Genomic DNA, 14054 nt, shown 5'->3' with positions numbered 1-14054 from the left:
TGACCAATAGGTAAATATTAAGTTCCTCTAGTTTCAACATTGTGGGTTATGAATAACAGAAAAGCAGTGTTTCTCTCCTTGACATTGGAAAACCAAAAAACGCTGTTCAATATGCATTCCCAACTGTCCATGGAGAAGACCCAATATTTTATATCATGAAATTACTTTCCAATAAAAATTAAGCATATCTTACTTTTTAGTGCTCAGTCTAAATATTTTGGAAGATATAAAGTCAAAGCTACTAGAGTTTGACTGGACTATTGTAGAAAATGTCATCTTTTTGCTAACTCAACGGGCACTGGTCAGAATGTTTTTTGAAGAACTGGAGGGTCGATCTCCGTCATTCGATTAGACACTGGTCAGAATGTGAGTAATTGACTCAAAATCTTACCGTACAAACAATATTTAAGCAGGTTTAGGCACATACAGTACAAACTTCTAACTAGAAATAACAACCTCCGCATAGAGCAGTTTAACTAGAGATTGCAATCTGAACAAAGGATCACGACATGCAAAAAAAGACTAATCTCCACCATAGAGCAGTTTAAATGTTCACAATCACAAATCACAATCCAGAACCCAAAATAGAAATGCAGGCAGGAGTCTAGGCACATATACTCATTCTACTTGCATTACTAGATATGGATTTGTAGCAATTTAGTTCCGAAAGAGACGAGCTGCCATGCGCTGAGAACTAGAAAAAAACAGAAATAGTGCTAAATTTAGATTACTATTATTTTCAAACTATACTAAATTTAGATGACAGGAGCACATTTTGCTCAAAAGATCAGAGTAGCAAACTTCTACTAAATATCCATGCCGATATCCTTCACCACCTGCAGTTCAACTCGCAGGAGTCTAGCAAGCAGTTCCGTGATAATAGTGGGGCAACTCCTTTTCAGGTGCTGGTAGCCATCACTTGCTACCATGGCCTCCAAATTGGGAGGAGAAGCAAGGAACTCAAAGCAGGCCTCCTTGAGACCATGGCAACTATGCTGCTCGGCTAGAGCCAAGCTGGTCGCCACCATGTCGGAGCCAATGTGATTGCATAACTTGTCCTCGCATATCAGCTTCAGCCTCTCGATGTTGTACCTGTCCGCTGCTACCAGTAGATGTCCAGCCATCACAGTGTCAGTCACGGGCAGTGAGTCTGTGTATATGAAAAGGAGCAATGACTCGAAAACATCACTTTCCATGTTATCGATTTGGATAGGACTATCTGTTTTCTCCTTCATGGCGCCAAAGAGCTCCGCCTTGAAGACAGATGACCGAGCAGCGAGGACATATCTATGAGCTGTGAACTTGTGCCCACCAACTTGGAATGTCACATCTGCGCCATCCATACCCTTTAGGAGGTCTCCAAGATGCTGATGCAAGTTGCTTGCAGGAACCTCCAACGGATTGCACTTTGTTTCTTCGCAGCGGATCTTCATGCCGACAGTGACATCACACATAATCCTGAAACTATCGCCTCTTAGATGCGCAGATCCCTCCAAATCCTCATGCTTGATAAAGTTACTGAAACCCCAATCTGAACCTTTGCGTGGGAAAATATGTTCGGTTGTGGTACGGCTGTATGACGGCACTGGCACCCCATCCTTGTCGACTATATTAAAACTGAATTGGGCCTTCACATCCTTGGCATCATCCGAGTCAAGAACCAGATAGACAGATATGTGACCAGGGATGTAACCAGCTGCAGCCTTGGAACCGTTTGGGAAATATTTCATAGCCCAGTTGTGACCTCCGACGCTGAAAGGTACAGAAGTCGTGTACTTGCCAGTCCGGAGCAGCTCCTTGAATCGTGAGTACCCATCTATCTTGATCACATGCGTCCTTCTGTCTTCACCGGCTACTAAAGCAGAGGTGGTCACGATGCCACGCTCTGCCATCAGATTTTGGGGCGGGAGCTCAGCTGGCTAAGATTCTGTGTATGTAGATAGAGGCTTCCGTGGGAGATTGAGACACGATGGAGTATTGAAAGATGAAAAGTTTGGTTGTGCTGAGTGCGGCCTGGAGTCGAGCTTCAAGATTGAAGCTCGGGTAGCATCTCCCGCGGAATGGAATCGAAGACGGTGATAGCGAACTCTCCTTGGGTTGGGTGGAGATGGTTGAACGGCGGCGCGGGCACCCGAGGAAGGAGGAGCTCTGTCGCTCGTTGCCCCGCACGAATTCCTCGCCGGAGGGAGGGAGGGAGGAGAGCGGCGGCAATCGCGCGGCAGCGGTGAGCGTGTGGAGATCGGCGGCGAGCGAGCGCGGTGTGCAGCGGCTGGAGGGAGGAAGCAGCGGGCGGCGATTTATTGGGCAGCGGCAGTGGCGGCGGCTCGGCTGAATCGGGGCGAGACGAGTAGGGTTGTCTAACGAGCACGCTCGGTTCGTTAAGAGCTCGGTTCGTTAAGATCGTTATCGTTAACGATCCGTGACCATTGTTCGGTTCGGTTCGTTAAGAGCTCGCGAGCGCTCGTTAAGCTCGTTAAAAACTTGTTAAGATAAATAGATGGCATGTTGGTCTAAATTTTTTGGCATTAATTATGTGTTTGGGATAAATTTTGATAGCAAACAAAATATATCAAAATCCGAACAACACTATAAAGATCGGAAATAACATAGCAAAAGAGAAATAACAGCAAAATTCCAACAGCAAAATAAATTCGAGTAGTCATTCACAAGTGACGTACGAGACGAGCTCGCTTAACGATTTGAAAAGAAAGTCCTGTTTGGTTCTTTAGTTAACGAACCGAGTCCTTAACGAACCGAGTTAGCGAGCGTTCAATAAGATTGTCGAACTTCGATCTTTTTGTCCAGGCCTAGAGACGAGAGGACTTGAGTCGGGTCGGGTCAGGCGGCCGGTACATATACGAGATGGGCTGGGCCAACAGAAGGGAAAGCAAGGCCCACAGAACTTTGTGTACGCACCGAGCCGAGCGTGCTTGTGGGGCTGCTGGACTGAGACGAGTCCCGCTCAGCCCGACGTGTACATTTCGCTCAAAAAAAACGAGCATGGATAAGATAGTTGTTCGCTAAAAAAACGAGCATGGATAGATTCTAAAAAAAAGAAGCAAGATAAATGATGACACGGAAAGAGATTTTTATTTTTACATGTTGGAGCATGTACAATGCAAAATGCTTAGTAAGGTGCTTAAAAAAATTATCCTTTTTTTTAAGCACGCATACTTATTTATAGTAGCCATCTCTCCTATACAAATAAGCACCGGTGCTTACGTAGATGTTTGGTTTATTTTCGTAAGCATCCGTCTAAGCATCTTTCATTGTACACAAGCAATGCAGGTGCTAATTAAAACAGGTGATTAGAGAAAAAACCGGTTTATTCTTAAGAAGATGTTCGCTTAGCACTCGTCCCAAGGCATTATTTTCCCTTGACTTACAATGTGTCATCTTGTAGTAACATATTTGTCGGTTATACTTTAGTGACTAAGCTGGGTTTAACATAAGAGTTGCTCTTTCCGCAGACGAGGAACCACAGACCAACGGATACTTGGGCACGAACATGTTCGACCATCGACTGGATCCAAGGGATGCCCAAGGACCTACAGCTATACGATTTCCCAAGCTTCGTACCCACCGCAGACCCGAACGACATCCTGCACAAATTTTGCATCCACGAGGCGGTTGGCATGTCGCAAGCATCGGCGGTGGTCATCAACACCTTAGACGAGCTCGATGCTCAACTTCTAGATGCCATGGCATCGCTCTTGCCACAAGTTTACACCGTAGGGAAACCCCATCTAAGAGTGCGCAACAACAAACAAAAGGGGAGCCTGATTGCCAAGCTTTAGGTCTAATTTGTGGAAGGGGCTGGATGTGCCACTCCACTGGCCTGGCTCGACAACCATGTGTGGCACGCTCAATCATGTACGTCAACTTTGGAAGCATCACCATCATGTCGCGAAGGAGCATCCGTTGGAGTTCGCATGGGGTTTGGCAAACACCGGCTATGCCTTCCTCTATGGAATGTACGGCCCGACCTTGTGAAGGGATCGATCGGACGGCGATCAAGCGGCCGTGTTGCCCGCGGAATTTTACGCCATGACGGAGGAACGAAGCATGCTATCGACATGGTGCATGCAGGAGAAGGTGCTAGAGCATGAGGCTGTCGGGTTGTTCCTGACGCACTCCGGATGAAACTCGACGCTTGAGAGCAGCTCGGCCGGTGTGCCAAACTGCCAATGCTGTGTTGGCCCTTCTTCGCAGAGCAGCAAACCAACTGCCGGTACAAGTGAATGGTGGGGGTTGGGATGGAGATCGGCGATAAGGTGACGAGGGCTGAAGTGGAGGCATTGATATGAGAGGTCATGGAGGGTCACAAGGGGTAGGATATGAGGGTGATGGAGCTGAAAGAGAGTGCGGCAACCTCTGCGCAGACCGACTGCCGAGAGAAGCAAGAATTTACCCGGCAGTTTGCTCTCATATTCCGGCAATCAAACAGCCCTCAATTAAATTCCAGGCAGTTTTGGCTCCCAACTTCCAGTACACACCCGATTCTCTCACAGATTCACAATTCAATGTAATTTTCAAAAAACAGATATCATTCACGCACACTGCTCATTGACAATCTCAGAACTTCATTAATTAATATGGTTTATCATCCAAAAGTCACATACATAATGTTCCTGGAAAGCATACATGCAAGTACTGTTGATCCCAGAACCAAAAGTACAAGTTCACATCAGACTCAACAACTCCACAAGCTATTACTGTTGATCCCAGAACCAAAAGTACAAGCTAAGATCAGGCTGGGAACCAAATGCATGAGAACTTCAATGATATTGAACCAAATCATCAGCAAGCATCAATCAGTGACTTGTGTTGTTAACCTGTAAAAAAGAAAGTGAAATGAGAGCTAATAATGGTGCAAGTAAATGGCGAGAAGTTAGTGTAGAAAAATGAAAAAAAAAATTGTGCAACCAAGAGTATTTGTATTTGTCAATGCTAACTACTAGCCAGATACGCACGCTTCGCCGTGCCGTTAGCTGATGTTAGTGGTTGTCCCGAGTAATCCCAGCCTTGACCGTATGCATGAGTTTATTTTTCCCTTTTCCTTCTATTCAATCAAATTGTTGATGATAAACATGTGTATAACCAGAAATCATACTAACTGACCAAGAGGTATTACTAAGTACGGAGTACTTTCCTATAAACCTTTCTAGACTGATATCTCAACAGAGTGTAGTTAGTTCTTAAATCAACATAACGTAACCACACGGGGAAGAAAATTTACAACGATGATGGAGCCCCGTCCCATACAAACAAAAAATATCATCTCATAATCGAGATGTAGGCATGAATTCTACATAGATCGCTAAATCGTGCACACAAACACTATTAAGTCTGCAATTAATTGTGACATGCTTGAATTAAATGGCAGGATAATTCCATTTAGCGCTTGCATCAAATACATTCACAGCCTATCTATATGCCCACGCCATCCCAACAATTTTCTATGGACCTCGAGCTCGCAGGCAAAATCTCAGCAAAACCTGAACCTTTAAATATTTTAAAATCATCACTCGCAGCAAAGAACATGAACCACCCAAAACAGGCAGTGGTTCACTTGCAACATCATTGGATCTCATATACATAGATAATAAACCATAGTTCAGTTGCCACAGCAGAAACAAATGGGTAATGGGTAAACCATGGAAAATTATGTAGTGCACATGCTTATGAAAGAAATGGCTAATCAGCTTGAAAGCTCACTTGTTTTGGCCAAAATGCATTATACTATGAGCTCATAATTAATGAGCATTACAACAATTAAACTTAATAAACCTAGTTAACTACCAGCAAATTCAACTTTATATCTTTTTGCAAGGAAGAAAAGACTCCAGGGAACTGGAGTACTCAACGCGAAATCCTTGCCAACCATAATGAAAGCTCACTTGTTTTGACCAAAATGCACTATAGTATCAGCTTTATAATTAATGAGTATTACAGCAATTAAATTTAATAAACCCAGTTACCAGCATATTCCATTTTATCTTTTTGCAAGGGACAAAAGACTCCAAGGAACTGGAGTACTGAATGTGAAAAATACTTTTCAGAACAAAGACACACACACACCCCTAAACAAATGAAAATATTTTGTTTTAAAGGGATATGGGCCTTCCAAAGATCCAGCATCACCAAATCACGCACCCCACTGTCCTTCATAGCTCGATAAAGGGAGATAGTCGAATAAAGACGATTCCTAGTTAGGCCCCAGTAACTGTAAGCACAGTCATTTTCCTCGGATAGCTGAACTGAAGACAGCAGCCTACACAATTTATCCCAGTCGTGTACTCACACATATATCATGACCAGTAAGCACAATCATTTTCCTTGGATAATTGAACTGAAGACATCAGGCTACACAATTTATCCCGGCCCAGTTGTGTACTCACACATATATCATGATAAAAACCAGGCAATTTGACGATACAAACAGAGGTACACACAAAACATGGGCACAAGTAATACTACTAGTTAACTACATATAGTAGGAAAAACCACCAATCCATCACCATGCAACAGCAGCCAAAACCAGATTTTAGAAACCACCATAACATCATGAGAAGAAGCTACAAACCTTCAATACTTCCAAGGAAACGCACTGAAGTTCAATCCACTTGTGGCGGTGAAGCCGCCTTAGCCATGGACTTCTGTTCCACCTCGAGCTACATATGAAATAAACAATATCTAAAATCTTCTACTAGCAAGATGTATATACCAGATGCTGCTATCAGCCCCAACATCTCTAAAATCTCTGTACTACTACTTCACCTTTACCCCTCATCAATCTACATTCCCCTTTTAACAGTCTTTTGTGCTATGATGTAGTCTGCTTGGTAACAGAAATTTTCAAGATTAAATTAACAGTAAACAGACATAAAACCCATATATCTCTGTGGGGATGACAATTGACATAATAGATGTATATCAGAAGTAATATTTCTCAACTGTTAACACAAGCAGAAACTGATTCAACTGTTCAACATTAAATGAGAAAATTATTGATTGTTATACTACTACCTTGGTGTTACATATTTGTATTGCTATACTGCAAAATGTACTTAATGGTAACTAGATGCCAAAGTATACTGACCGTTAATGTACTAGACAAGCTAATGACTTCAGAGGCAGTTCACAGAACAAGCTAATGAACACTTTATTATTGATATGCTCAATTTAGAAGCACAACTTGACTACTGCATTGTGAAGCCACTAGTATAATGGTATTGTTACTGACTGTTAGTAGACAAGCTAATGACATGACTTCAGAGGCAGTTCACATCACAAGTTAATGAACACTTTATTATTGATATGCTCAATTCAGAAGCACGGTTTGACTGCTGCTTTGTGAAGCCACTAGTATAATGATATTGTTACGATGGTCTTGAAATGCATGCTATTAGATCTAGATAATACTCCGTATACAGTTTCATATCAGTACTATCCCACATGTATTTTTTGCAGATAACACTGGCGGATAACATAGTTTAGCCCCAAATTTGCTGCTCTTCCTTCATATATCATAGAAAGACACTGCACAATTGATTGGGATACGAATTTCCATTGAAAAATAAATCAACCCATTCCTGACCTGCTAGCCGGCGGAGGAAGTTTTGGAGGTGCTGGTGGTGGTGGAAGATGACGAGGTCCACTGGGAGGAGGAAGCGTAGTCTGGGCAGCAGGGCGACGGTGAGCTCAGCTTCGTCGACGTGTTGACGACGAGCCTGGATGGGGGGTTGGCGTCTCAGGTTCCTGACTCGACGGCATCACTCGCCGTTGCTGCAGATCTATGGGTGTGGTACGGCGACAACAACGCGCATGGTCGCCTGGTTCGCAATGGGGTACAGCAGGGGCGGCGGGGGGCAGAAAATGATGGGCGCTACGGCAGCTGTGGGAAGGGATGGGGCGGCAGCCGTGGGGAAAGGAAACCGCAGCAACGGAGTGGAGGACGGAGGCGGGGACGACGTAGATGAGGTTGGAGGCGGTCGCGGCCGTGGGGAAAGGAAGCCGCAGCGACGATGTTGAGGTTGGAGGCAGCGACGACGTAGATGAGGTTGGAGGCGGCGACGCCCTGGGGAAGGAGGCGGCGGCGCCCTGGGGAAAGGAGGCGGCGGCTGAAACCCTAGATCGGGCACTGGGGTTGAGCACGATGAGACACAGAAGCGAAGTGTGGCCTTGGAGTTTCGGAGTCCAGTTGGAGCTTTATCTTTAAAAAAAAAGCAGCTAAAATTTTCTGGACTCCACATAGGCATGTCCCGGCGGATCATCTGCCCTTCACTAGTTATGCCGGCAGATGATTTGCCATCAAAAACCTATACCATTGCCGGCAGTAAACTGCCCCTGTTCCTCAACTTTTACCGGCAGTTAAACTGCCCTGGCATATTTTTGCCGGCAGTCCAATTGCCTCCATAAACCTACTTTTCTCGGCAGTTAATTGCCCTCATGTTTGGTCCATCGTGTAGTGTAACTAGCTAGCAGAGTGGCCGACACAATTGGGAATACAACACTTTGATGTCTTATGGTACTCTAAGTATAGAAGTTTGGTAAAGTCATTCGACTTACTCTATTACGTGTCTATCCATCTTAATTTTGTCAAATTATGTTGAAGAGTAAAATGCACCATAGGTCGTAAAACTATTCGGGGTTGTGCCAAGTGAGTCCTAATTCTATCAAATTGCATAGTTGTACCCTAGTTCTTTGTAAGTTGTTCACGCGTGGTCCTAATCGAGCCCGAGCCACTGCTGACAGGCCATGTGGCAAGTTGACTGCCACGCTGGCTAACTGCTGGGTCGCTGAAAATTGCAAATATATAGGCCCAACCTTTTCATTTTACTCATCCCCGCGGTCCTTTCCCCGATTCTTCCCATCCCACTTGAAATTGCAAAATGGAAAGGTTGGTGATGTGGTTGCTCCACGGCAATGCCCATTGTTATGGACTTGTGTTTTCGAGAGAAAGAGGTGTGGTGGCAAGTTCGTCTGCTAACAAGGAGACAGGGGCATGATTTATCTAGGTTCGGAACCCTCGTGCAGGTAATACCCCTACTCCTTATTTGAGCTGGTATTGATAATGAATTACAAGTTCGTCGGGCTATGATGCGCAGATTGGATCTGGCTTGATGTGAATGCGAGAATAGATGGCCTTCCCGGTTCCCCCTCCTAGTCCTTTATATAGAAGTTTAAGTCTCCAGTATATAACCCGGCTTAGTTACATCTAAAGATAAATCATAAGTTGGTTTTCTTATCTTCACCCGCAATCCAAGGTACCTGGGCTTCGCGGATTGTAATGGGCCTCCGAATGGTCTTCCCGTTGTGCCGTAGCAGGTACACCAAATGTGAAGACCCGATATGGTGTAACCATGTCAGTTGGGCCTATTTGTAATTTCCAGCGACTCAACAGTTAGCCAACGTGGCAATCAACTTGCCACCTGGCCGGTCAGCATCGGCTCGATCACTATCGCCGGGCCGGCCGCCTCGTCGAAGGCTCTAGCTCCCTGCTCCAAAACATCAGGCAGGCGCGAGGGCGCCATCACCTCGGTCCTTCTCCCAGGATGCGTACGCATGCTCCTCCCCCGATGCTTCTTATTTGGCACAGGATAAGGAACGAAAACGATTCCTTGTTGCGAGCGACGAGAGGACGAGCGAGGGACGTCGGGCGGCTCGATCGGCCATATGGGCCTGGGCCGAAATTTCCTGCAAAAATGTATTTTCTTTTGGGATTGCTGATTTTTCTCCTCCACCTGCTACTACTCGGTTTTGATAGTCCTAATTTTACCATAAGTACAAATCAATATGAGCCTTAGGATCTAATAAAACGGATGGCTCATATAGATTTAAAGGTACCGTAAAAGTCTTCTTGGAAAAAAAATGTCATATTTCCTAACTCAACGGGTGCTGTTATGAGTGGGAGTATTTACTCAAAATTCACACCGTGCAATATTAAGCAGGTGTAGGCACATACAGTACAAGATTTAACTAAAGAGAACAAATGGAGGATTGCAATCTGAACACAGTATCGCAACATGCAAGAAAAGACTAGAATCGCAGTCCAGAACCCAAAATCAAAATGCAGGAGTTCAGGCACATGTACTCATTAATTCTACTTGCATTACTAGAAATAGATTATAGCAGTTTCGGTTCTAACAGTGACAAGCGACCACACACTGAGAACAAGGAAAAACTGAAATAGTACTAAATTTAAATGATAATAGCACATTTTGCTGAAAGATCAGAGTAGCACATTTCTTCTAAATATCCATCATGATATCCTTGGCCGCCTGCAGTTCAACCGGCAGGAGTCTAGCAAGCAGCTCCTTGAGGACAGAAGGGCAGCTGTTTTTCAGATGCTCATAACCATCACTTGCTTTCATGGCCTCCAAATTGGAAGGAGAAGCAAGGAAATCAAAGCAAGCCACCTTCAGTCCATGGCAACTATGCTGCTCGGCTAAAGCCAAATTGGTCGCGACCATATTGACATCAATGTGATTGCATAACTTGTCCTCACATATCAGCTTCAGCCTCTCGATGTTGTACCTGTCCGCTGCTACGAGCAGATGTCCAGCCATCACGGCGTCAGTAACAGGCAGCGAGTCTGTGTATATGAAATAGAGAAAAGACTCAAACACATCACTTTCCATATCATCGATTTGGATTGGATCGCCAGTTTTCTCCTTCATGGCGCCAAGGAGCTCTGCCTTGAAGACAGATGAACGAGCAGCAAGGACAGATCTATGCGCCGAGAATATCTCCCCACCGACTTGGAACCTCACGTCTGCACCATCCATGCTCTTTAGGAGGTCACCGAGATGCTGATGCAAATTGGTTGGAGGAATCTCTACATACTGATTACGCAAAGTCTGTTCGCTGCGGATCTGCATCACGACGGTGACATCGCATCTGATCCTGAAACTGTCACCTCTTAGATGCGCTGATCCCTCCAATTCCTTGTGCTTGATAAACTTAGTGAAACCCCAATCTGGAACTTTGCTTGTGAAGGTATGTTCGGAGGTTTGGCTGTATGACGGTACTGGCACCCCATCCTTGTCCAGCAGACTAAAACTGAATTTGGCCTTCACATCATTGGCATCAGCCAAGTCAGGAACGAGATAGAGAGATATGTAACCAGGGATGTAATTTGTTGCGCCTTTGCAACCGTTTGGGAAATATTTCACAGCCCAACTGTGACCTCCAACACTGAATGGTATAGAAGTCGTGAACTTGCCAGTCTCGAGCAGCTCCTTGGTTCGTGAATACCCATCGATCTTGATCAGATGCGTCCTTCTTTCTTCTCCAGCTACTATGGTGGCGGTAACAACTGGAGGCTCTGCCATTAGATCTTGGGGTCGGGGGGCCTAAGGTAGGATACGGAAGATTGGCAGGATGGAAGATTTTGCTGCGTGTCTGTTTATATAGAGGCGTCCGTGGGAAGTTAGACCGATTACTTTCACATTCAGTCAAACGAAAATAATGCCCTACTCTATGGCTGTGCCTGCCCTCCATCTAGTACTACTCGTTTATCTTCACGAGGAGACACGATGGAGCATTTGAAAGGGTTTGGTTGCACGTTCATACGGTGCTGACTAGCGAGAAAGGGGGTGAAACTGATCTGTCGATTTGGGTCCTACAGCAGTATCTGAAGTGAAACAGTCACCGGTGTTTTGTTTTTGTTTTTTTAGAAAGACGAGACCGCCTACTAAATTAACTGTAGTCTCTTTCTTTTTTTATGAAGAACCGCCTACTAATTGTATCTTGATATATTTATAACTCATATGTTTTTTCAAAATAGTTAAAAATATCTACGCCATGAGTTATTTGCCAAAGAAAAAAGTTCAATTTTAACCGTCAAATGTAGGTCATCGGTTACATAACTGCCCCTTGAAATCCTATATGGTTAGATCTGAAACCTGAAATCCTTCAAACTGGATTCACCCTTTAAAACGGCTTTAATTAGTGGCACATTTGAGGCAGTTTTAGAGCTGATTAGGATATGCTGACTTTTTTTCTAACCACATGGCACATGGCAAAATCAGTACCAGAAAACATTACTTTGGCGTGTGACCCAAGCTTTGCCGAGGGCCAACGAAGAAGCACTCGATAGAGCACTCCCGAGACAAACTGGGCGAGAGGCACTCGATCGGCAAAACCATGGCCAAAGAAAAACTGGCGTGAGGCACTCGGCAAAATTAATAAAAAAACACTCAACAAGGAAAGCACATGACAAAAGGTCGTGTACACCTGTCCCGGACAGTCGTGTGGTTGACGGCAAGGACAAGGGGAATCCATCTTTGCCGAGTGTGTAAAGGATACTAGCTCGGGACTGTTCGTTACATTTTTCATTTATGCAAATTATGATGTAAACTACACATTTTTTTTATTTGAAATTTTCACTAGGCCATAGTTCTTTAGCATTAATGATGCGTAGTGTGAATTAAATCGCAACTTCTATGTAAAAATAATAATTTACCATTTTCTGTAGTTGTTTAATAGAAAAATGATATACTAGTACTTAAAAATTGGTGGCGTTATTTACTTAAACACCATAATATATTTTACACCATGCTTCCTCTTACTGTGGTTGTTCATATTGAGAAATCTAGTAGAAAATTCCTTTGGAGTGGAAAGGATATTAATAGGCATGGCAGGTGTTTAGTGAAATGGGATCAAGTATGCCTCCCGAAATCTGCAGGTGGACTTGGTGTTCAAAACCTCAGAATTCAGAATAAAGCCTTGATCATGAAAAATCTATGCAAGTTTTTTAACAAACTGATGTGCCCTGGGTTCACCTTATCTGGAATGCTTATCTTTTATATCTAAGTAGAAGCAACCCACTATTTGATTTTTTCTAAACATGCAAGCATGTCACATCATCACATAATTAATTTGTTCAAAATTATTTAGTGGAAAACCTCATACTTTTGCACATGCATGCATGTTACTTACAATTTTATTATATGTTTTCAAATTTGAATACTCTTTATGTTAATTAAAAATTTCCGCAACAATGTGAGGGGCATCGTCTAGTTATGGCAATGGTGACCTCCCTGACAAATATGTTGGCTCTTTTTGGTGGACGGACCGTTTATCACTTTTGGACAGCTTCAGAGATCTTACCACTTGCAAGGTTTCGTCTGGTGACACTACTAATATTTGGGATGATCCCCTCAAAAAAATAATATTTGGGATGATAAGTGGACCGAGCCCACAATCCATCACAGCTTTCCATAATTACGTTCTTTTGCTAAGCAGCAGATCTTGTCAGTTAGTAGAGCTAGAGAGCAAGCAGTTGAAGATATTTATGAGCTTTTCGATACTCCATCATCTAGATAGCTGCTCAACAATGTCAACAGCTCTTGGCATATCTTAATGATATGAACCATGATGGTAAGGACACTTGGTCATTTGACTGGAATGGTGATAGATACACAATTGCTAAAGTTTACAAAGCCATGATCAACGCCATTCCAGCTGAACGCCATGATCAATTGCTAAAGGAAGTTCTTATCCTTGGATGCTGGGCTTTGTGGAATCATAGGAATAACATCTTCTTTCACAATGGCATCAGCGATTCCAACAATGTTTCTAATCTATTCAAGGAATAGTTTTTTGATGGTTAGGCATAAAGCCAAGCCTAGTTTGACGGAGGGCATGCAGGCCTGGCTCGACACCTTATAATTTGCAATTCTTTTCCATTGTAAATAACCATTGTACATAACCATCTTATATAAATGAAAATGACACAGCAAGGAAGGACCTTCCCTGATAATATATTTTACGGTTTTGCTATTTCTAAGGCGACCGAGAAATACTATTTCTAAGTCGATACTAACAACCGTCTGAGATTCGTGAAAGATCAATACAAGTACAAATGATGAGAAAATCTTGATCTTATGGTTATGATTGTTGAGTGATAAATAACTATTTCTAAGTCGACTGAGAAATAGACACTTCCTGTATTTTAAAGCTACTTTTTGCAACAAAAATGAAAGGTATTTTTTTAATGATTCAGCAGCCATGTACTAAGCATTGATAAAAACTTCTTTCTAGTAAAT

The 14054-nt window shown here is 43.5% G+C and overlaps 1 protein-coding gene and 1 long non-coding RNA gene across 2 annotated transcripts; both read right to left on the bottom strand.

Annotated features, from left to right (window-relative positions):
- Nucleotides 1-359: 359 nt before the first annotated feature.
- Nucleotides 360-11411, bottom strand: LOC100829223 (BTB/POZ and MATH domain-containing protein 2). The gene is given in 6 exon segments (XM_024454603.1): nucleotides 360-412; nucleotides 953-1427; nucleotides 1587-1864; nucleotides 10262-11095; nucleotides 11178-11228; nucleotides 11231-11411. Coding segments are annotated over 6 exon segments (1797 nt in total). The 5' UTR covers nucleotides 11337-11411.
- LOC100829524 lies at nucleotides 4564-8212 on the bottom strand. The gene is made up of 3 exons (XR_732430.3): nucleotides 7601-8212; nucleotides 6587-6674; nucleotides 4564-4835 (listed from the first exon to the last, which is right to left on the bottom strand). It is a non-coding gene; the product is annotated as an uncharacterized LOC100829524 (long non-coding RNA).
- Nucleotides 11412-14054: the final 2643 nt, after the last annotated feature.

The sequence above is a fragment of the Brachypodium distachyon genome, chromosome 4, assembly GCF_000005505.3.
Source record: "Brachypodium distachyon strain Bd21 chromosome 4, Brachypodium_distachyon_v3.0, whole genome shotgun sequence".
Taxonomy (NCBI): Eukaryota; Viridiplantae; Streptophyta; class Magnoliopsida; order Poales; family Poaceae; genus Brachypodium; species Brachypodium distachyon.
This window is presented reverse-complemented; position numbering and strand designations above follow the sequence as displayed.